The sequence below is a fragment of the Paracoccidioides brasiliensis genome (assembly GCF_000150735.1).
Source record: "Paracoccidioides brasiliensis Pb18 unplaced genomic scaffold supercont2.21, whole genome shotgun sequence".
NCBI classification, from domain to species: Eukaryota; Fungi; Ascomycota; class Eurotiomycetes; order Onygenales; family Ajellomycetaceae; genus Paracoccidioides; species Paracoccidioides brasiliensis.
In genome coordinates this window covers 6,987-29,558 of record NW_011371378.1, presented here as the reverse complement: position 1 = coordinate 29,558, position 22,572 = coordinate 6,987, and the positions used below count along the sequence as shown (strand labels likewise).

General features: G+C 36.6%; 3 protein-coding genes across 3 annotated transcripts; 1 reads left to right on the top strand and 2 right to left on the bottom strand.

Annotated features, from left to right (window-relative positions):
• Positions 1-9,627: 9,627 nt before the first annotated feature.
• Positions 9,628-10,872, bottom strand: PADG_08567 (low-affinity Zn(2+) transporter ZRT2; the record flags this gene model as incomplete). The annotated part of the gene is made up of 1 exon (XM_010765581.1): positions 9,628-10,872. One exon carries the CDS (start codon positions 10,870-10,872, stop codon positions 9,628-9,630), a length of 1,245 nt encoding a protein of 414 aa, XP_010763883.1.
• A 1,239-nt stretch (positions 10,873-12,111) lies between these two features.
• Positions 12,112-13,776, bottom strand: PADG_08566 (uncharacterized protein; the record flags this gene model as incomplete). Its single annotated transcript, XM_010765580.1, has 3 exons — positions 12,112-13,198; positions 13,290-13,428; positions 13,599-13,776. 3 exons carry the CDS (start codon positions 13,774-13,776, stop codon positions 12,112-12,114), a joined length of 1,404 nt encoding a protein of 467 aa, XP_010763882.1.
• Positions 13,777-14,512: 736 nt separating this feature from the next.
• Positions 14,513-15,395, top strand: PADG_08565 (uncharacterized protein; the record flags this gene model as incomplete). The annotated part of the gene is made up of 2 exons (XM_010765579.1): positions 14,513-14,741; positions 14,809-15,395. 2 exons carry the CDS (start codon positions 14,513-14,515, stop codon positions 15,393-15,395), a joined length of 816 nt encoding a protein of 271 aa, XP_010763881.1.
• Positions 15,396-22,572: the final 7,177 nt, after the last annotated feature.

Sequence of the window (22,572 nt, the reverse complement as noted above, 5' to 3'; positions counted from 1 at the left end):
CTTCTTTTTGTTTAGAAGGGGATTCAGACGTTTCTAAAGTGCTGCGAGTAAAAGCGATATTTATTGACTTTGGAACGTCTCTTCCAAGAGGACTGGATGGTTTAATGTTGCAAAAAAAAATTTTTCCAGGCAATCTAACTTACCTTGACCGTGAGAGAAGAAATGTCTCTTGTTACCAGCAGTAACTAGTTAACTAGTGCGGGTTAGTTTATTCTGCTGGTTATTGCAGAGACCGTAGTTGGACTACATTAATCACGTGGTCACCAGCAGATGATAATGGCTTAATCAGCATATTGTTGAGATTTGGGAAGGTGCGTGCCTCTCTAAATAAATACATACATCGGTAAGTAGATAGAAGTTACTACCCCTATAAACTGGCTGTGTGGGCACCAATCTTGGAGCTAAACAGCTGATATTTACGCATCTCTCCTTTGTCCATGTGCAGAAGGGTATATCCTTTTTAATGCCCCCTGGGTTACCACCTAGTGACCCGGATTCGGATTTTCCCCCTACGTTAACAATAAGAAACGGCAGGATAACAGCCTGGTATGCCCAAGTGGATAACTCCATGCCACGTCTGCAGGCCTAACTACTATATATGTAGCACCGCGCTTTTTTATCTCTTGTTCGTTTCTGAATTGGGAAGGTTACTTTACTCTCAACGTCTGACCTGAATAACAGGAAGAACTTCAGAGAACCTTTTCTTCGAGTCTCTTCGCAATTCGTCGTCCTCCACGGCCCCACCAGTGGGTGATCTGAGATCCGCTTATTCATTTCTCTGTCGTGATGAAGGTAACTCTCAAGGAATGGAATGCTGTAACATTATGGAGATGGGATATGCCGGAGGATGAGGTTTGTGGAATCTGTCGCGTGCAATTTGACGGAACATGTCCTACGTGCAAATTTCCCGGGGATGACTGTTCACTGCGTGAGTTGACCATCCGACAAACCTACCATTCCAATCATTATGTACATTTAGCTCTGCCAGCTAGATTTCTGACGAGCTTCTTCTAGTAATCGGAAAATGCGGACACTCCTTTCACATGGTATGATATTCCAGAATTATTTCACATGCATATTTATGGATATACCTCTCTTTTTCACTAAAGAAGACTGATGTCTTTCACCAGCATTGCCTCTTGACCTGGATTGGGCAAGAATCATCTAAGGGACTATGTCCTATGTGCCGGCAAAGTAATGAATTCCTGCTAATCTCATATGTCTATTTCTGTCTGTATTGTTCTAAATGCTAATAAGTTAATATAATTATAATAGAATTTGACTGGCAGCAAGAAAATAATTGATTTTTTATAATTTAATATTTTAGTTAATATAATTATTTTTTTTAAAAAAAATTGATTTTATAATATTAATAGAAAATGAATGTAGACTGTATAAAAAATAACTCTCTATATTATTAACTTCTATAATAAAATATTAAGTTTGATGAGAAAAAAAATTTAAAAAATTTATTCAGATTATAAATAATTCTCAAAGTTATATATTGAGAATAAATTTAATTCTGATACTGTTATTGAATTTAATATTATCTCTCAATTTAAAAATAAATATACTATTGTACTAGTAGATATTATTATTATTATTATTATTATTATGATTTACTTATTTATTTATTTATTTCTTTATTTATTTATTTATTAAAAATCTATTTAGTCAGTAACTATAATATTTATCTAATTAAACTAAAAATTAATTATTTCATTAATCAAACTAATAAATAGTAATAAATTTATATATTTATAAAGTTTTATCTTAGAATAATATAGTATTTAATAATTTTTTAATATAAAATATATTTATAGTTATAATTTTAATTCAGTCTTTTTTTTAACTTAAATAAAATAAATATTTTTTTATATAATAATATAAATTAATAAAATAATAAAATAAAATAAAATAAAACAAAATAAAATAAATTAGTATAAAAGAAATCTTGATAATAATAAAAGTATTATTAAAAATATTTTCAACTTTTATAAATCAAATATTAAATTTATTTAAAATTAAAGTTTATTTTTTAAAGGTAATTTTTATTTTTTCTATAAATTCAAAAATTTTTTTTTTTATTTAATATTAAATAGAAAGATTATATTTAATTAATTAATTGAGTATTTTTCTTTTAATTTCTTTTTTATTTTATTATTTAAAAAGTAATTTTTCAATAAATAATCTCAATTTTCAACTATATTATAGAAATCATATCTATCAAAATTTAAAAAAAACTTTAAATCTTATCATATATGATTTAAAGTATTTATATTTAAGTTTTAATTATATTATGAAGGAAAATATTTTTTTTCTACATCTTATTGATATAGATTTCCACTTTGATTTTATTTTATATCTTATATATTAAATGCTTTTCTTCTTCTTTTCTTATATATTTATTCAATTCTCAAGATATAACTTTTTAATATTTCTTTTAATATATAATTAGAATATAATTCTTTGAAATATTTTTAAATTTCAGTTTTAATCTTTGCTATTAAATCTACTTTTTCATTTTTTAGAATATTTATATTAGTAAATATTTAAGATAAATAAATCTAAATATTTTTATTCTTAATTTTAATTCTTTTTACTGTTCTTTGAATTAAATCAAAATTAATTTGATTATTTTAAATCTTATATTTTTATAATTTTTTTTAATACAGTTTGACTATCTGAAAATATTTAAATATTATTAATATTTGCTTTCTAAAAGATTATTTTTTAAGATATTATAAAAGTTTTTTAAATTATAAATAATTTAATATTAAAAAATTCATACTCATTTCTAGATTTTATAAAAGTATTTTATATTCTAAATCTGATTTAGAATATTTTACTATTATATCATCTTTTAACTATTCTTGTTCACTTTTTGAATTATTTGAGTATATCAATAAATAGTTCTTCTTATTTATCTTTAGAAGTTTTTAAGTATATAGAGTTTTTTTCTTTTCTTTTAATAGTTCATTAATAGTAATATCTATTAATAATGTTAGATTTTTTTAAAAAATAGATATTATTGTGAGCTGTAAACTTTTTTATATATAATAAAAGTATTTATTCTTGCTAATTTGAGAGTTTTTTTTTATATTGAGTAGCTGCTTCATTCTGTATAAATTGCAAGTTATTATAATGATAGTATAATATTTTCTTATTAATTATATGTGAAGGATTAAGCTCTAAGAACTAGAGGCTAGTCCTTCTATATAACAAGAATGAATTGCTTGAGAAAGAGAAGAAAAAAATGAGATGAGAACTCAAGCTTAAGCAAGCTCATATAGCATGATCACATGTGCATGTGCAAATGATGACTAGGCTAAGTCAGTCAGTCAGAGTGAATCTAGAGGTTCAACTTCATATAATACTTCTCTTCTCCCTCTTTGTTGCAGGTCTTTATGACTATTTAAAATTCTTTTTACATCTAATTTTGTCTGCTGAGAGGCCTCTCAAGCATTCAAAGCCTTCACTTATTGTAGAAGACTTACATCATTTCACATAGACTCAGCTCAATCTACTCATTTAATGAAGTATTGCTTTTTTCTCTAATAGATTCATTCACTCTGAATTTTCTTAATCTCAAACTCAGATTCTTCTGAAATCTCTATAGTAAGTGACTGTTAGTCAGTTTGCCTCTGACTAAGCAGAAAATCTGTCACTGTAGCATGTAGAAGCTTTACATTAAAAACATTGTAATTGTCAGATGAGATATTTAATTAATAAATATGAAATTCTATCTTTTCTAGTATGATATATTGATTGTATTTCATATTCAGCTTCTTGCATAGATAATTAGTTCTCATATTCTCTAAGTTTAACCAGATCTTATCTTTAGATTGAAAGCTTGAAGCTGAGTCTCTTCATCTATTTATGCATTTCTCTTGAGATTGCTGAGCATTCATTATTTTTACTTGAGTTCACTTCAACACTTTGTAGACTTTTCTCATATAATCATTTGCAAACTCAATGAAATTTTATGATGTTTCAATGAGAGATGCATCAGCTATATCAATGAAGAAGATATAAAAAAGTTGTATTAAAAAAAATGAGCTCACATCTGTTGAGACAGCATCTCTATTATTGATGATCAGCTCTGTCAGAGAAAGTCATTCACACCAGTCATTCTATTGAAAGCTAATGTACTTGCATAGATAGATTTCCAGAGTCTGATTCATTCAGTCTGTAACTCTGTCAGTCTCTGAGTGATAGACTGTGAAGAGTCATCTCTTAATGTCTAATTTCTCATACATTTGAGTTCAAAACATGCTTGTAAAAGCTGACTCTCAATCTGACACTATCACTTTAGAGATACTATGTTGAGAAATGATGTTATGAAGAAATACTCTAGTCACTGTCTCTGCATCAGTTTTCTTAACTGCTTTTAATATAACTCTATTAATCAGTCTGTTCATTATAACTATAATGTTTATGTATTTTTTAGAGCTCAATAAGTTCATGATAAAGTCTATGAAAAGCTCCTGCCACATATGTTCAGAAATAAAGAGAGGCTTAAGTAGTCTCTGATGTTAATCTCTTTATGTGATGTTTAATCTGCAAAGATGACAGTTTCTGATCATTCTTCTCATATCAGCAGCATAGTCTGGCCAGTAGAACTCACATCTTAAAACTTCTGCTGTTTGCTCTTATCTAGAGTGACTGATAAGAGATGAGTCATGAGTCTCATGCACTAATCTGATTTGAAAAGGTTCAAAGTCTGGCACTTACTTACAATCTTGAAAGAGAAGCTCCTCATTCTCATTTAAAGAGCACTCAGAGACAAAGGTCTTAATGCTAAGTTCAGAAGAACATCTGAATCTTCTCTCATGAAAAGTTTACTTCAGATGCTGCAGAATCTTATCATTTTTGCAGATCTCATTTCACTGAGCTTGAAGAGATATTTCAGATTCCACACTGGCAGCAGTCAATATTGATTCCATTCCAGATGCCAATACATTAAACTTAAGTAGTTGAGCTTGCCTCTGCTTGACTTTCTCATCATCAGCACTCTGTAATGTGTTCTGCTCTCTTCATGATAGAGTGTCTGATTCAGCATTCAACTTCTCTGACCAATAATCAATTCTGAAGTTGAATTGATAGAGAATATCCATTTAACATAACTATCTTTCATTTAGTCTATTTGTCGTCATGAAGTATTCTAGATTCTTATGATCTGTAAGAATTTTTAATTTCTTTACTCTTCATAGCTCAGTGTTCCATTTCTTTAAACACTCAATTATTGCTAATAATTTCTTATTATGAATCTTGTAGTTGCATTTCACAGATAAATACTTATGAGAGAAAAAGATATATAGATGTAAAATGCTCTGCTTATTATATTGTAGCAGCACTTCTTCTGAGATATAATCTAAGAAGTTCATTTTCAATATAGTCTCACAGTCAGTGTTGAATTGAAGCAAGATCAGAGCAGAGATAAACATTGATTTTAAACATTTATAAGCTTCCTCAGTCTTGCTCATCCACAAAAAAGAAACATTCTTATGTGTAAAAATCATCAGCAGGGTCATGATCTTTGAGAAATCTCTGATAAATCATCTATAGAAATTGACAAAGTCTAAAAATTCTCATACATCTTTAAGAGTAGTAGGTGTTGCTCATTTCAAAACAGCTTTAATCTTTTTCAAATTCATTTGTATATCCTTGTCTGCTACAAAAATGAATTCAAGATATTTCATACTGATCATCTCAAACTCACTCTTTCTGATGTCTGCCTGTAGGCCTGCTTCTCATAGATATATAAGCATCTTTTATACATGCTCACTATGCTCCTGTAAGCTTCTTGAGGAAAATATCAAGATGTCATCTAAATAGACTAAGCAGAAGTCATCCAGATATCTATATAATGCTCAGTTGATATATTTTTGAAACATGCTCAGAGCATTGATCAAATCAAAGAGTGTAACCAGCTACTCAAATAGCCTATATCTGATTCTAAAGGCCATTATTCACTCATCACCTTTCATGATTCAAATCTTATGAAAAGCTGCAATAATATCCAGCTTAGTGAATCATTTAGCCTATTCAATTTGCTGTAGAGTCTCACTGATTAATGATAGAAAATATTAAATCTTTCAGATAATTTTGTTAAGAGCTCAATAGCTCACACAGAATCTTAATCCACCTTCAGAATTCTTCATGAATAGTATTGAGATAGCTGCAGAGAAGTTGCTCACTCTAATAAAACCCTTATCTAGATAATCTATAAGAGTCTTTCACAAAGCCGGTAGTTTCTCTTGAGACATATTATATAGTGAGCCTCAAGGAGATTGTTCTGTACTATCATCAGTCTTTTTAATCAGTTTAATTCCATGATCTCTATCTGAGTCATGAAGTGGAGGTAGAGTGTCAGCAGCTTTCTTATCAAATATATTCAAAAACTCATGATAGTGTTCAGGCAGCTTTTCTCTTATGTCAATCTTTGATTTCACTTCTAAAGTTTTTTGAATGTCAGTCAAACTGACAGTGAAGATTTCAATGTTTCACTTCTCTCAAATGCTCACAAGCTTAGAGAAGCTTACAGCAAAGATGGAAATCATATCAGCTTTTACATATGAACTAGACTCTATCTTTATGCTACTCTCTTCAAATCTCACAATTCTTTGATGAGGGATCACAGTCACCTTTTGCTGGGCCAGCCAGGGGTCACCTAGATACATATTCATGACCATGTAACTCATTCACCATGTAGAGAAAGGTCCATTCAGTTATGTGATCATCTATATCAATTCAAATGCCAGTCACTATGCTCATGGAGAGTCTCATGAAGTCTTCAAAGCCAGTCATTTTAACAGAAGGAATTTCAATGCATGAGAGCTTATGCTTGTTAATGTAAGATTAAAAAATAAAACCATAGACATTACATTCACTGTCTATTATTGCTATAGTTGAAAGAGCATTATCTACTAGAGCATTGACAGTGAAGGGTTTGAATATCATCTTAAATTTAAATCTTCTCCATTACTTCTTCATAAGCTTCTTATTTTACCTCTTTCAGTATCTTTTCATTGAAGCTACTTTTTTACCTGAATTCTTACTCATATTCACATCATCATTGTTCAGTACCAGCTCAGAGATCATCTTAGCTATTGTGAGAGTGGCAGAGTATCTGGGAGATTTGAACAGACAGCTATTAATCATATGATCTCTTGCTCTGCATCTCAGATATAGACATTGCTCTCTTCTTTGATTAATCTCTATCTGATTTATCAATTTAGTATAATGAGTGCTTGAGATCACAGCATCAGAAGAAAGATTCATCAGATCATCAGTAGAAGCTTGAGACTGATGTTGTTGATTAAAAACATCATGATGAAGTAGAAAATGTGAAATAGATATTGTATGATCTGAAGAAGATCTGTCTTTGTAATATTTAGATCACTGTCTTAAAGTCTTAAGCTCAGAAAGTTGATGATCAACTAATCTAAGCTTCTTGCAGTAATTCTCATAGAGAGACAGTTTTCTTACACCCATCATGCCTTCTCTCAGCTTCATGCTTAGAGCAGATTTTAAATATCTTTTTTTAACATGATCATCTCATCTGTGACTGTCAGCTTCTAGCAGTAACTGATTAAATTCAGACAGGAAGTCAAAGAGAGCTCTTCTACTCTGTTATAGATTGTTTAGCTTTTGCATAGTCTTTTTATATCATGTGAGATCACTAAAGAGCATGTATGTCTGCTTCAGTAAGTTCTCTACTGTGAAGTTGATTTTGTTCTTATTATTCTCAACTTAGAGATAAACTCAAGCTGCTGTTATTTCATCCAGTCTTAAGTACATATATCAAGCACATTTCTCATTATTGTTTAAAGCCTTTTCATTGATCTTAAGCTTTGATTGAAACTTTAGCTTTCACTGAGAGTAGTGCTTCAGATTAGAACTATTATACTTCTTATAGTTCAGTAGCTTGATTTTTAATCTTCTGACTGTAATGAGTGATTGCAAGTTTAATTGAGAGAGAGTTGATGTCAGAGTGTTCAAAGCTTGATATAGATTGACTATTTCAGCCTGCTGAGCTGCTATTAAATTCCTGTTCTCATGCTAAATCTGTTTCTACTGTTGAAGAAAGATCATTCATTGTTGTTCAAAGCTGCTGAAGGTGTCTCTGCTCATTGCTTCATATTAATTCATTTATGTATTCATTGTACAAGTCTGCTGCTTTATCTCATTCAGCTTGATGTTTTCAATATTGCTTGTTTGTTCATTAGCACAATTGCTAACCCAGTCTATTTATATACCAGTGCTATCACTGGACTTCATGATGCAGGATTTAAGGCTCTCAATAGTCTATTATATGTCAATACATTTGCTGAGCTTCATGATACACAATTAAGACTCTCAGTGGCCTATCAATGAAAGAAGTCAAGCAATTCATAATGTAAAGGGTTAAGCTCTAAGAACTAGAGGCTAGTCCTCCTATATAACAAGGATGAATTGCTTGAGAAAGAGAAGAAAAGAATGAGATGAGAGCTCAAGCTTAAGCAAGCTCACATAGCATGATCACATGTGCACATGCAAATGATGGCTAGGCTGAGTCAGCCGGCCAGAGTGAATCTAGGGGTTCAACCCCTTATATTATGTGCTTTTTAGCAGTTGCAGTGTTTATTTTTGATCTTTTAAACTCTTAAATTCTTAATTGCAAGTTGAATAGCTTCTTCATTTTACATCTCACAGCAGTGAAAGTTGAAAAATTAAATTGTAGTGTATTGCAAAAACACAGCTTGTTTAGTAGTACAGCTCATTTAGTAATAAATGTTAGGCTCAGCGCCCCGACCGAGCCCGACCGAGGCCCGCTGCCCGGTTAGACTCGATGTCGGATTAAGCTCGTCGCCCGATTAGGCCTAATCCACATCACGTGACCAAACGACCATGGTTTTAATCCAGGCATCAGCACCCCCTTTCATCCCATCAAGCTTAGTATTTCGTTATATAGTTTTACGTTTCTGTATAATCTTACGAGGACTCGGGGGCCAGACTACTCGGGACTCGGAGAAAGAAAAAGCGGTCTCGAGGTATTACCAGTATCTCTACTTGAAAGGAAGTTTGTTGTCTCTGTACTTACTGCATAAGAGATTAAACTAGTTCTTCAAGAGACAGTTTATGTACACCGTTTGCTGATTGATAAAACTCTGGACAAAAGTAAGCAACTCCCAATGTTCTTTTGGTTTATGTTTCTATGTTCTAACAAACAAATTATACAATAAACAAACTGCATAGCAATACATAGCATCTAGTACGGAGTATATGCCAAATTCTGTAAGATGGGAAAGGGAGATGATGACAAGAATTACCTTGAGAAATAAACATCCTGGAGAGTAAATGGAGGCAAAGGAAACCTGAAAGGGTTAAAAAAAAAAGACTTCGAAAAGTATTAGATATCAAATCGCGAACGCCCCCATCTTTTTTAGATCCAAACCAAAACCAAACAAAAACAAACAAAACTTAAAATAAAACAATTATTTAAAATAAATAGCCAGCGAGGTCCCGGTTATATAGTCCCAAGATCAAAATCAGGCAACAGGGAAGGAGAAGAAAAAGAAGAAGAAAACGAGGCCGTTTTATATATGATATGGTCATTCGACCAAATAAGTAGCCAGATCAAAATTAGGCCCATTTCCCCAACAAGGCCATCAGCGCCGCGCCCAAGCAGAGCAGAGCAAACGCTGCCAGCACTGTTCTAATCGAGGCACGCCGCATGGTGGTACTAAACATAAACTCATGAGCCATCAGTTCCACCAAGGCGGTGTAGATCAGGATACCAGCTGATATTGAATCGAACACGCCATTTACTATCAAAGATGTCTGGCTCTCGGGGGGATAAGTCTCGTGGACACCCAGGCCAATTGCAATGGCGACAGGGGTGGACAGGCCGAAGGCGATGGCGAGGATGTAAGGGGTAAGGCGTTTGGAGCCCGGCCAGGGGACAGTGGCGAGACGGGCACCCAGTCCCAGGCCTTCGAAGGTCTGATGGAAAACGAGCACGATATAGAGGGTTATGAATTCTTTGCCGGCTACGGCGAGGGTGAGGCCGATGAAGACTGAGTGGAAGATTATGCCGAATTCGAGAATGAAGATGGATGTCAATTGCGCGCTGTAGTCTTCGACGAGGGACATATGGCCGTGAGTGTGATCTGGTGGACCGTGGTTCTTGGAGTCTGCGGCTGTTTTCCCCACGAAGGAATGGCAGTTCTTTTTAGAAACTGCGTCGGTAAGGTGGTGTCGCGCATGTCCCAGGTGGTTCTCACCCGGGAAATTGGTGTTTACATCAGAGTTCACGGAATCATGGTCATGGGTATGGGTATGGGTATGGTTTGGGGCAAGGATTTTGCCGTTACTATGGCCATGGTCGTGGCTATGTCCGTGGCCCATATCCCAGGCACCGTTTTCAAGTTCCTTGGCAATATCTGCTTCGCCAAATCGTGCATATCGCATCGCCATGAGCTCGATGAAAAAGAGTAAAACAATCGTCATAAGCATGATACCCTCGACCCAGGGATATTCGGTAACAGGGCCGGTAAGACATGGATTGGAGAGAGCTTCATGGGCTGGGGCGAGGAGATGGATGAAAGCTGTGGCCACAATTACCCCGGAACCGAAGTACTTCGCAACAAAAAAGGCCCAGGGAGGAACATCCACACGCCGTCCTTTGCTAGCGTTTGTGCGGCCAGGACGAGCCCAAACGGGGAACAAGGCACCGATAGAAGATCCGATTAGGATGACGAACACAGCGGATAGTCGCAGATTTAGATGGCCATCATACTCATTGCCAGTGGCACAAGCGCCTGGAGAATTCTCCTGTTCATCACGGCGGAGGAGAAGGGTTGTGAAATGGGAGTAGGTACCCATCATCGCGGATGAACACAAACGGCAAACGGGAGGGATGAATGGTAATGAAGCAGCGCGGCGGCGGGAAGAACTTAGTATAAATCTGGATCTGTATATTGACCGTTGGAAGCCGAAGCTGACGTTGACAATGACCGATTGAAGATCGAGATCAGATACCCAAAGCTGGCAAATTTGCTGAGGCGTAGGTAAGTATAACTGGGCACATTTAGGGCAGGCAATTAGGGCTTTGGGGGAAAGCAGCGCAGAGCCGCACTTGGATTCAGGAGGAAGGTTGAACGATAATCCAGAAAGAGAAGCAGCAATGGAGGGCCAGAGATTCACATTAGCACAGTCACGTTTTCCAAGAAAATTAAAGAAGAACGTTTCACTTTAGACGAGATGAGAAAGAATTGAGGCAGGGAGGCAGGAAGGGTTCAATAGGAAAATTCAGACTATGACCAAGGTTTAGATAGATAAAATATATATGCACAGGTGCAGAACATATATATATATATATGTATATATGTATATGACGCAGAGAGTAAAAGTATGATATATATATGTGTAGCTTGCAGATTTTGTGTGCAGTTAAATGCTAAGTAGTAGTTAAGCAACCTTGGAAGATATTCTCCGAGTCTTGTCGCCTGCCAGCTAAAGGAAAGATGACCGCACTAATGCTTTCCGCCAAAACCCCCGCAAAAAAGACCCGCCACTCTGATGCACGTAAATTCCTCTGTTGGACAGACTCGGCCTTTACCCGCTCATCCCTCGTTCTGCGGCGGGGACCTTGAGGGAATGAAGGGCAAACAAAATGGTGGAATTTCGGGGACCTTGCGGGCAGACTTTGGAAACCTTGGCTCAGTCTCGGAAGTGGGGGCCAGCTGACTTAGCCGCCGCTTTGGCCTCCCGAACCGGTTGGTCTGCTTAGTCACCCATGCGTTTCCAAAAAGTCTGTTGGAATTTGAAAGTGCCCAGCAGCTTTCAGGGAGTCGCTCTAGATAGATGAGAGTTATATATCATAATAATTATAATAAAACGATGATGATGATGATGTATATAACTAGTCGCACTGGATGAGCAATATGGTGATTGATGATGATACAGACGAGAGAAAATAGGGGAGAGAAAGAAAGTTAGATGCTGATTGTTCCATGCACAGCTGATAATGTTAGAAACTTCAAGAAAATAAGAGTGATCCATAGCAATAACAAGAGGTAAAGGAAGAAAAGGGAAAGGTAGAAAGAAGGAAGAGGATCATCAAATTTAGATCCCTAGTATTGCACCTGCTTCCCCTAACGGCGATGCATGCTTTTGCTTTTGGACGCTATTCGCTGGCCTCTGCTTCCTCTGAGCTTGTCCCTTCGGCTCCCCTTCCTCCTCTTCTCCCCCTTGACCCTCTTCGTCGTCTTCAACCCCTTCACCCTCTTCATCCCCTTCGCCAACAACTTCGATCTGAGCTAGTCCCGTATGCAGCACATATCCCACAAACATCCCCAACCCAGCCAGCACAGTAGCTATCGACACATACAGCTCTCGCCGCTGTGCCGTGGTCACCTTCTCCACTAACTCCCGTTCCTCCCATTCTGCCCCAGTCTCCGCGCACGCCCGCTGCAATCTCTTGATGGCTCGTATATGACACACAATCGGGATGGAATCTGCTATCCCTTCCAGCGCCCGCTTCCCCACTGCTTCCAGGCTAACCTGCTCCGGAGCTCGCCATGGGAGACTGGACGCCAGCGTTGGAGTATCTGTAAATGCCACCGAGACATCTACTGGCACTGAGCCAAAACATCGTGACCGCAATTGACCCGCATATGCTGCCAGCCGCGGAGCATGTGCTGTGGCTGCATCTCTCAGCCACGCATATGGGAGTTTAGGAACCAGGGCCAGCGATAGATAGCCCAATGCCAGACAATCTAGGCTTGATGGAATTTCAGACGACAGGAGGTACCCCTTCCGTCCCAGAAGCTCCTCGAGGGGTGCCACAAATGCCCCCGTTATCCCGTCAAGCCGGATCCGATTTTGTTTTGACGATTTGCTTAACAGGTCACTCACTGTCGCCTGGTGCTTCCGGACAAGGCTTTTGGGGATCTTGCTTGCTATATTAGAAGGATCACGAGTCTGTTGTCTCTCCTCTTCCACTATCACATCGAGGTCAAGGGATGTAAGACCAAGATGTTCCGTCCGTTTCTTAGCAACCGATCGAATCCGTGGCGGAATTATCCATTGGTTGGGCCATTGAAGGAGAGAAGCATAGGCTAATGAGGTGGATTTGTTATAGTTCTCACTCGATACATATAAGGAGAGATCTATCAGGGGTTGCCCTTGGGATTCCAGAAAAGAGGAGAACCTGCCATGATTATATGTTAGTGGTTCCCGTCCTATATTCCATTATTGGGGAATTCATAGCAACGTTGGAAATAATCAGAGCTCAAACTTACGCAATGCAATCTGCCCTCTCTTTATGGCCCATTCCTCGATCCAAGTCCCATTCTCCATCAGAGTATTGATTTAGATATGCTACGATATTTCTAAACCTGCTGATCCACCTTATTCCCGTCCATAATGCTGGTAATTCATCTGTACACAGAGCATTTATCAGTCTTCATTTGATCAATGTAATGGCTACCAGTAAAATCCATACAGAAGCCATAGCTACACTTAATCCTATGCAACTCACACCCGCTATAATAATTGAGATGGAATGGCAATAATGGGAACAGGGAAAAGCAATGATAGACTGTACTCACTTGTTGGAACCATTCCTGGGTCACTATCTGCCACCAACACCCATTGCTCCCGATCCTCGCCCGAACTTCTATTCTTCGCCGGAACGGCGAGGGTAAAATAAGCAACCATAGCAATACATTGCGGATCAATTGAAGGCAGACCAAATGCCGGACCCCAAATATGTAGTTCGAAAACCATTTCCCTACACTTTTTATCCTTCTATTTCACGTCTTAATCCCAGTCCCTTGGGTGGTGTTTTCCAGCGTCCCAGGGTTGTTTGCGCCGTAGATTGCGAAGCTTCTGTCGTTATGTACTTGTCCACAAGTTCAGCTGCAAGTTGCCTCTTCTCCAGTTCCGGAATACCGTTTTCAATTCGCGAGCCCTGTTTCACACTACCCAAGAACAACTTACGTCCCACCCTATGCACGTATATATAACACTAGGATAGAATTGAGAGACTGTTCAAGCTCATGGCCGTTTATACCAGCATCTAACCAATCTTGGAAAAAATCGTTCAACAAGGTTGTTCGTTCAACCGCGGAGGATGGCAATACACAACAATATGATTATGATATGTCTTTAAGGTGCTAATTCTACCGCCGTTCCAGAGATAGAATAATAATGACCTTTGGGAGCTTCTGTTGTCTGTAGTTGGATGTTACTTGGAATAACGCTTTCTGATCGGGCTTATAGTCATAGCTTTATGATCACGTGCTAACGCGTCACTCGTGGACTCTCCCTGGAAGCATTACAACATCATATCATTGAAACCAATACAAGCAACAAGAGTCTGTGGTGACGGTGCTCAGGAGGATCTTAAAATATAATTGCCTTACCATAGTCATTACTCGCCTTTGATCTACATCTACGTTTGTTTCAGGGGTGGGAGCTGATTGAAGCTGCTGGTTGAGGAAAACCTACTCACCTATCTGCGATGCCTCCAATCAGACGCTACCTTCGCATCAGCAAATACTCTGTCCTGGAATGTAGGGTATATCTTGAAAACCCCACAGATTCACGCTGGCTGCTTGATGCCCGCGACCCAGCCCTGCCCCGCGTCTTCAATAGTATACGGCCACTGATCTTACCCAAGCTCCGAGAGGAGGACGCCCGAGCTCGAGCCAAAAAGAAGTTAAAACCCGTGAAGGACGTTCTCTCAGAAGGTGCGATATTATTGCCTGTGCAGTATCCCCCTTTGAGTGTGCTACCCATGTTAATAGGTAAGAGCAGATGATTTCGAGGTGTCCATTTTCCTCCGTGATGGAGGCACCAGCCATTCAATCGTTACAAAAGATAAATCGTTCAACAACCAAACATCCAAAGTCCAGAGCAATTCGAATGAACTGATTGGGATGGAACACGCTCGGATCCCCATCGCTTATGGCCCCGTTTCTGTACCAAGTATTATTCCTGAGGGTGAAAGCGAGTCTACAATCAACCTGCAGGATATACCCACAGCAATACCCTCCACCTCAAATATAGAAGGCATCCAATCATCGAACCAACATCGACAATGCCAACGGAACCGTACGGAAACTAGTTATGATAGGGGAAATATTAGCGATTCCCAAGATACTCGTGTTGCGAAACGGAAGAAGGCCAGTACTGAACCTTCTTCAGACATAATCGAAGACGGCAAGAAATTAGGTCTCACCACGAGGTATAGAGGCTTCACGATACGGGGAAAGATATTGTGTCTCCTTATAACCCGTAAAGGGGACAGGGCGAGGCAGAAACTTGATTCAGCATCTGCCAGTCAAGCATTAATGGAGAAATGGATCTCGACGCAAGCTCCGCAGGATTTTGAAGAGAACTGAGTGCTGATACAGTATGGATGAAATCCCCATCCCTGTTGAAAGTGGATAAATGAAGCAAGAGGTCAATGCGTACTTGCCAAGTCAAGCAATGCTCGAGAGACCGTGAACGTGCTACCTGTATGTCTAGGCAAGGCAGACCTTCCTCTTAGCAATTGCACTGTTATCGTATGTGGGGCGGCCTCCACCTTTTTGATTTTTTATTGCTTAGATTGGGGTTTTACAAATGTTTTACGCCCAAGGCATGGAGCAGGATCTAAATGCGTTGTATGGCGTTGTACCTGATCTCTGCAGCTGCGACCTGATGGCTTGAACACCGAATACAGCTGTTTTAAAATACATAGTCATGGGGGACTTATTTTTTTAATTCTTCGCTTACCGATTTCCCTTTCTGTTGTTAGGTGCTTCCTGATGTCCCTGGAGGTGGATCTGTTCGAAATGCCCCTGCTGCTCAACAAACGTGGACTCTGCTCCTAAAATTGCAGCTGTGCACTGCATATATCCACTGATTATTATTCTCAGGTGTACAATTCAGCATTTTTATCTTCACCATCTTTGATTTTCACTTGAAAGACATGTTCGTATCATCTCTCCTTGAAGTGGGGTGCAAATGGAACAGGGGGTGATTGGCTTGTTACAGAAGCACTCCCACTTAAGCCTACATAAATGTCAAAAGTAGAGTCAAATTTCAACTGAACGGTTTTTAGGATATTCAATGTGGGATGGTTTAGCGTATACGTACCCCACGTTTCCGGTTGATTTTCAAATGCGGGGTTGTGGCACTTGATGTCTGGAAAAGCCTTTTCATTCTCGCTCATCTTGATGCACTAATCAGGTACAATTCCAAGTGCTTTGTTTCTACAATGCAGAATTTCCGGGTGAAAAGGTGCATCAGTTGGTGGTCAGGGCTTCAATAAAGCCATTCGTAACCTTTGGTGCAGCAGACGGAGAACTTGATATTGTTATTACTGAATTATTAGCGAAGACATTCTGTTTTGCCCTCCCCTCATGCCACGTTTCTCGGCTCCATGCATGAGGATATTTGTGATTTTCGAAAGAATGGGATACGTCGCTGTCTTTTACGCTTTCCGGTCCCCCGCAGTGTACCGAGGTCATGGGAAGGGCAAAGTGGGGTATTGATGTGGACGAGGAAATGTAGCAGGAGGGATGTGCTTATATGGATATGTGATGTAACATCTCGAACTAGACGATTTTCCTCTTCCGAAACAGGTGACTCTGGGTGGCTTGGTAACAACGGTTTGACGGGCTATACAATTGGTCGTCATAAATCACCTCAGTAGAAGATAATAGGCATTAAAAGTCTGGGTCTCAGTTTTTCCTCTTGTCCGTAAGAGTGAATAGCAACTCGGGTATCACATTTGTTTCAACCAGAAATGCCCATGGATTTCTTTGGTTTTGCACTTTGAGGTATATTTGATTCTCGCAGACATCGATCTTCCTTCACATAATGGTGCCCACTGTAGGAGTATTCGTCAACTTCTAGAATTGACATTAGGCATCTTATTTATGAATCACTACATCTTGTCGCATGTTAGAATTGGTATAGAATTATTGAACCCAAGAATGGGTCATCTGCATGAGTGAGTAGATTGTCACAGCTAACGTTCTCTTGCACAATATGGAGTAAATGCACATTTTGAGATATGAACTGAGCACAATAAGCTGTAACAGCTGCATGAGATGTATATATATGATGAATATTATTAGGAAAATCAACTGAATAGGAAAACTTCATTTTACCTTTTAGTAAGGCTAGAGAAGTTGTGAGACCAGTGAATAATATGAGTGGAGCAGGAGGGTGAGTACCACAAACCTAAAGCGAAATAAGCTTAAATAAGGTTAGAACTTATCTGAACTTTCCGTTGATGAACCATTGTCACAATTATTATATCACTCATATATCATGATCATCATATTGCTTGTATATGCTTGTATATCCTATATCGCAGCTATGACTCAGATCTACTGCTACAGCCATATCACTCTTATGACTCACTTATGACTCACATACACCAATACATGTATGTATATATTTCATTCTTTTCTTGCTGTTTTTCTCTTCTTCTTCTTCTTCTTCTTCTTCAGTTGTTCTAATCAGATAGATTAGCTAGTCATTATGAATATTACTATCTTATGCCTGCTACATTCAGACTTTCATCATAGTTATGAGTCTGATGTAATGCTATGCAAAACACATCCTAATTATAGTTATTTCTTTTCTCTTTTCATTCAGTTTAATGTGAACTGATATCGATATTTGAATCTCTGCATCATTTTCACAGATTCTATCTCTCTGACATACGATATTCTTTTATTGCGAGTTCAAGTCTTTCCTCTCTTTCTAGAGAATCTGAAGCATTTTTATTGCGAATTGGTGGCATAATTACTCATTGAAGTGGAAGGGCTTGCTATATTTAGTGCACTAAGCCTATTCTCAAAACCGTTCGTATACAAGTATTCCTCATCCATGAAGAAATTGTATGATATCTGAATTCTTCATCAATACGGAAAGGTTATTTCTCCCTGCAGTGCCTGTTCAATTTAACCCCTTTCCTGCTTCTAATATGGAAAGCATGTCGCGCCTACTTCCCTAACTGCAGAGCTATCCTCCAATAATAAGAACGCAGACGCATTCACGTTGCGATTCTACTATGTATCCGGTGAAGCCAGGATATTCTGGATCATTCACCCGTTGAGAATACTCGGACCATCAGGACACTCTTCTCATTAACGTCACCCTGGGTTTAGTGGTCACGAACTCGTGATGTGCAGCTTTGTCGGTTCATCGATGTATTTCGGTAAGCCTGAGAAGACATAAAATCTGTAGATACGTCGTCGATATGACGTTGACTTGCAGCGCCATTTTCCAGTTTTCAGCTGCCTGGATTTAGAATTTAGGATGATGATAAGATATCGACGTTGAAGACCCAGAATAGACATCACCCCCTGAATGAATTTCTCGATGGAGTGCTAATTGGACAAATGCATCAGAATCAGCTGAAGAATTACCTCGGACTTGCCTCCTTGTCTTCGTTTAAATAGGAGTTTTAGTCTACTCCTTCCCTCTCTATGGGACGCACACCGAGAATGAGTCTTTGCGCTTAGAGTGGGGGATTTCATTGCGGCTTTGGTGCCCTACGCCTGTTGTTAGTCCTGTGATCGGTGCGGTTTTTCCGACAAGGGAAGCTGTGGGATGAGCTGATAGTGTCTGGATGTCCCCCAAAAATGAATAGGGAAGTTTGGGCTTTTGGAGAAATATAAGACCTTGAAATGTTCATAGAATCTTGAATATAATCGAACATAATTCATCAAGACATCTGAATCGGCATTCCAAGAAGGAGTGCTCATCGTTTCCCCATTTTTTTTTTGGAGAATTTTCGGACACTGTCACTGGCGTGTCAAAGTGCTCAGCATATTGATATAACTAACTTCTGTGGAGAGGTATCTCTTTTCTGTCGTAATATATCTAATATAAGTGGCGACTAGGGACTTGTTGGCTTCAAACACTCTGATATGCAGATTTAAAATTGATTGATATGATTTCCATGGAAGCAATGTGAACACTGCTTAAAACTTCCGCTTAACAATAACCTCGAAAATGATACCTTCATCTTGTCCACAAACACTACCAGAACCCAGATAATATAGGTGCGACAAAGGCAGAGTTAAAAAAAAAGGACCAAGATGTCCACGGTTGTGTAGATTTTGAGAGCCCTAGAGCATGAGAGGGTCAAGGAATAAAATAGTTCCATGTATGTATGGAATGCCGCAGCAAATAAGAGTCGAAGGTCAAATGATAATTTCTTGGATAAATTGCACCGTACTACCTAGTGGCTGAGTGTTTCCTTACGGTACCAGAACAATCGAGGCAGATTATTCGAATATCGTCTGCAAAATTCATGAGTTTTGTCAATTGAAATGAGGCAGAGATGATTAATGAGATAGCAAGAAATTTCTTTCAACTTGGGCTGATCATTTCCTGGCTTATCGCCACAGAGCGTAATTACGCATTCGGCCCATGCCCCTTATTTTCATCTAGATCCATCATTTCAATAATCTCTTGTTATTGCCTGATGTCCGGAAACGGTTTGGAGAGCAGTTGGCTGTTGAAGTCGAACAATGCTAGTTATCTCAACTCTCTCAACTCATGATAGGGTTAACTGAGCAAGTAGAATCCTTTGTAGGGACCCCTTGAATCGCTGATGAAAGAGATGATGTTGGAAGAAATGACATGTCCAACACATGTCATTTGTTAGGCTGCAAGTACGGAGAATGGTCTCGACCCTCGCAACTGGACTGCGTTCCAATTCCCAGTTTTGCGCTACCTAGCTTATTCAGTTGTACAGAGGTCCCTTTCAAAGGTTACTTCCTGCCAATAAATACACTAAAAACACTATCAAACTTAATATAGAAATATACTCTTATTTTATTCATAGTTCTCTTTATATTCATTGCCTTTTTCTAGATTTAAAATCTTTTAAATATAAATAGAAATCTACTCAATTCATGTCTGTATTGTTTTAAAAAAGTATGAGAAGTACTATAACTAATATAATAAGAAAATAGAAATATAAACTCTGCAAGTACTATAAAAGAAAAAAATAACAATGAATGAAAACATAGATATAGAATTAAATAGTAGCTAATCACTAAATCTTTTAAAGAAATTCAGAAATTTAGAAAGTTTATATATATGAATGAGTAGCAATACATTTCATTTTTAATTTTTCATGAAATGAATGATGTAGTATTAATTCTACTCTTCAGTGAGTAGCAATAAATTTCATCTCTAATTTTTTATAAAATGAAGAATTGGTGATGTAGTGCTCTTTTATAAAATGAGAGATTAGTGAATATAATGTGAAGCGCTGATCCTAAGTACTGATTCTAAAGTGTTGATTCTTCATGAGGTACTTAAATAAGCAGTGTGAGAACGAGAAGCTAGTATAAGAGATGTTGATATCAAAATACTATACATAGTTGCTCTAATAAATAGCAATATGTGAAGTGCTATGCTCTAGTCTCTATTATGCGGCTACTGCAGCAGCCTATCACTTATTACCTAAGCGCGCAGCTCACAGCTCAACTACAAAAGCTTATGAAGACATCATCATCTATGAAGATTCCTTTCAAAAGTTTCTTCCTGCCACTAAATATACTAAAAACACTATCAAACTTAATGTAAAAATATATATTTATTTATTCACATCTTTCATTATATTTATTGCCTTCTTCTAGCTCTATATATAATCTTTTAAATATGAATAAAAATTCTCTTAATCTAGATCTATATTATCTTTTGAGATAGATTCTTCTAGCACTGCTCTTATATCTTAATATATTCTACTCAGCTCTTTAGTGACCTCTTATAGATAGTTCTTCACTTTATTCATGGCTAGCAGAGTTCAATTAAATTAAAATTAGAGAAATTACTATGTCAAAGCATTTGATGAATATTATATATATTATAAATTTAGCTTTAAATATAATAATTATGAGAAGAAGATTTATTCTTTTTTATACTCTTTAGTAAAGAAAAAGAGCTTTAGAAAAAGAATTGTGATTTGATATTGATATCAATCTATATCATCACTACTATCATAGAAAAGCTTATCTGTTTTCTATTTTCATTTTCATGTAGATATTTTGCCAAGTAGTTGATAAAGATTAAGCTATATTATCTCATTCTCTATTTTCTATTTCTCTTTTATAACTAACTTCAATTCCTTATTTAAAATATTAATAATTTTTAGAGATTTAATCTTTTTTGAAATAGTTTTAGAAAGCTAGTAATGACAGAGTTTTTTCTTATTATAAGAGAAATACTTTTAAAATATGAACTTATACAAGCTCTTCTATTGTTTCTAAATACAGTTTTATATATAAACCTCCTCTTTAATTCACTATATTCAATATCTACCATGTTAAAGAAGAAGAATAATAGAGGTTTTATTAGATCAAAAAATCAATTTTCAATATTCAAAAGCTTAATCTTTATATTCAAAACAGAATTAAAGCTATTATTGTCTTATTTTCTTAATTAATTCAGGTTTCATATTGATTTTATCTTTTAAAACTCAGCAGTTCTCAGAATTCTTCATATTGTAATGACAGAAATGTTGAATTCTTTCAAAATAAGTTCATTTATAATATTAACACAGTTCTTTTCTCACTCATATCAATCAATTTGTATCTTGATAATAATCTGTTGCTGAACCTCAAATATCTCTTTAAAAGATTGACTAGAGTAGAAAGCATCTTCTAACCAGTCATCTTGAATAGTTAGAGGTAAATAATTTGATTCAAAGCCTCTTTTCATAGCATAAGCATATATTAAATTGATTAATTGAATAGATATATCAGTTATCTCTATAATCTCAATAAAAGTCTTTCTCTCAATAGATTTGAGTGTAATCACAAAAGCATGAGTAGCAATATCAGTATTTCAAGCCATATTGAAAGAAGAATTGAATTTGAAAAGAAATTTAAAAATTATTATATCAAAGTGTGTGATTTTTATATTAATAATTAGCAAGATTCTGCAGAATTAAGGTTTCATGATGTTATAATAGCGTCTTGGCAGGAAGAAACTTTTGAAAGAGACCACTATATTTTCTTTCTCTTTTCTTTTCCTCTCAACAAATTCTTTTGTATCTTAATGATATTTAATATAATTTTATATTTTTAATAATCTGGGTCTAGCCTATTACACTATATATTCAACTATTATATAGTCTTAATTTATTAATATTTTAAATATTTAAGTGTTGATAGTTGAATATATTGAATATTTGATAATTTTTGGAGAAAATTTATTGAATGCTTGATGGTGTTCACCACCAGCAGTAAAGTATATTATATTAACTTTCTTAATAATAATAATGATTTATTCTATATTCAACACCTAGGGAGCAAAATACTGACATAGTGCATAGAATATATATAATATTAAAGACAATGCAAAAGGACTAAGATATTATATCTTTCATGCACTGATCAGTTACAGGGAGACAAGGAAGGTACCACCTTGCAATGATATCATTGAAAAGTGTAGGTGTTACTCTATTCTAATAACAATACATTTCCCCAAAAAAAACTAATATGTATTTATTACTTTTAAAAGTGTAAAACGTACGGATAATCAAAGAAGTAATATCGA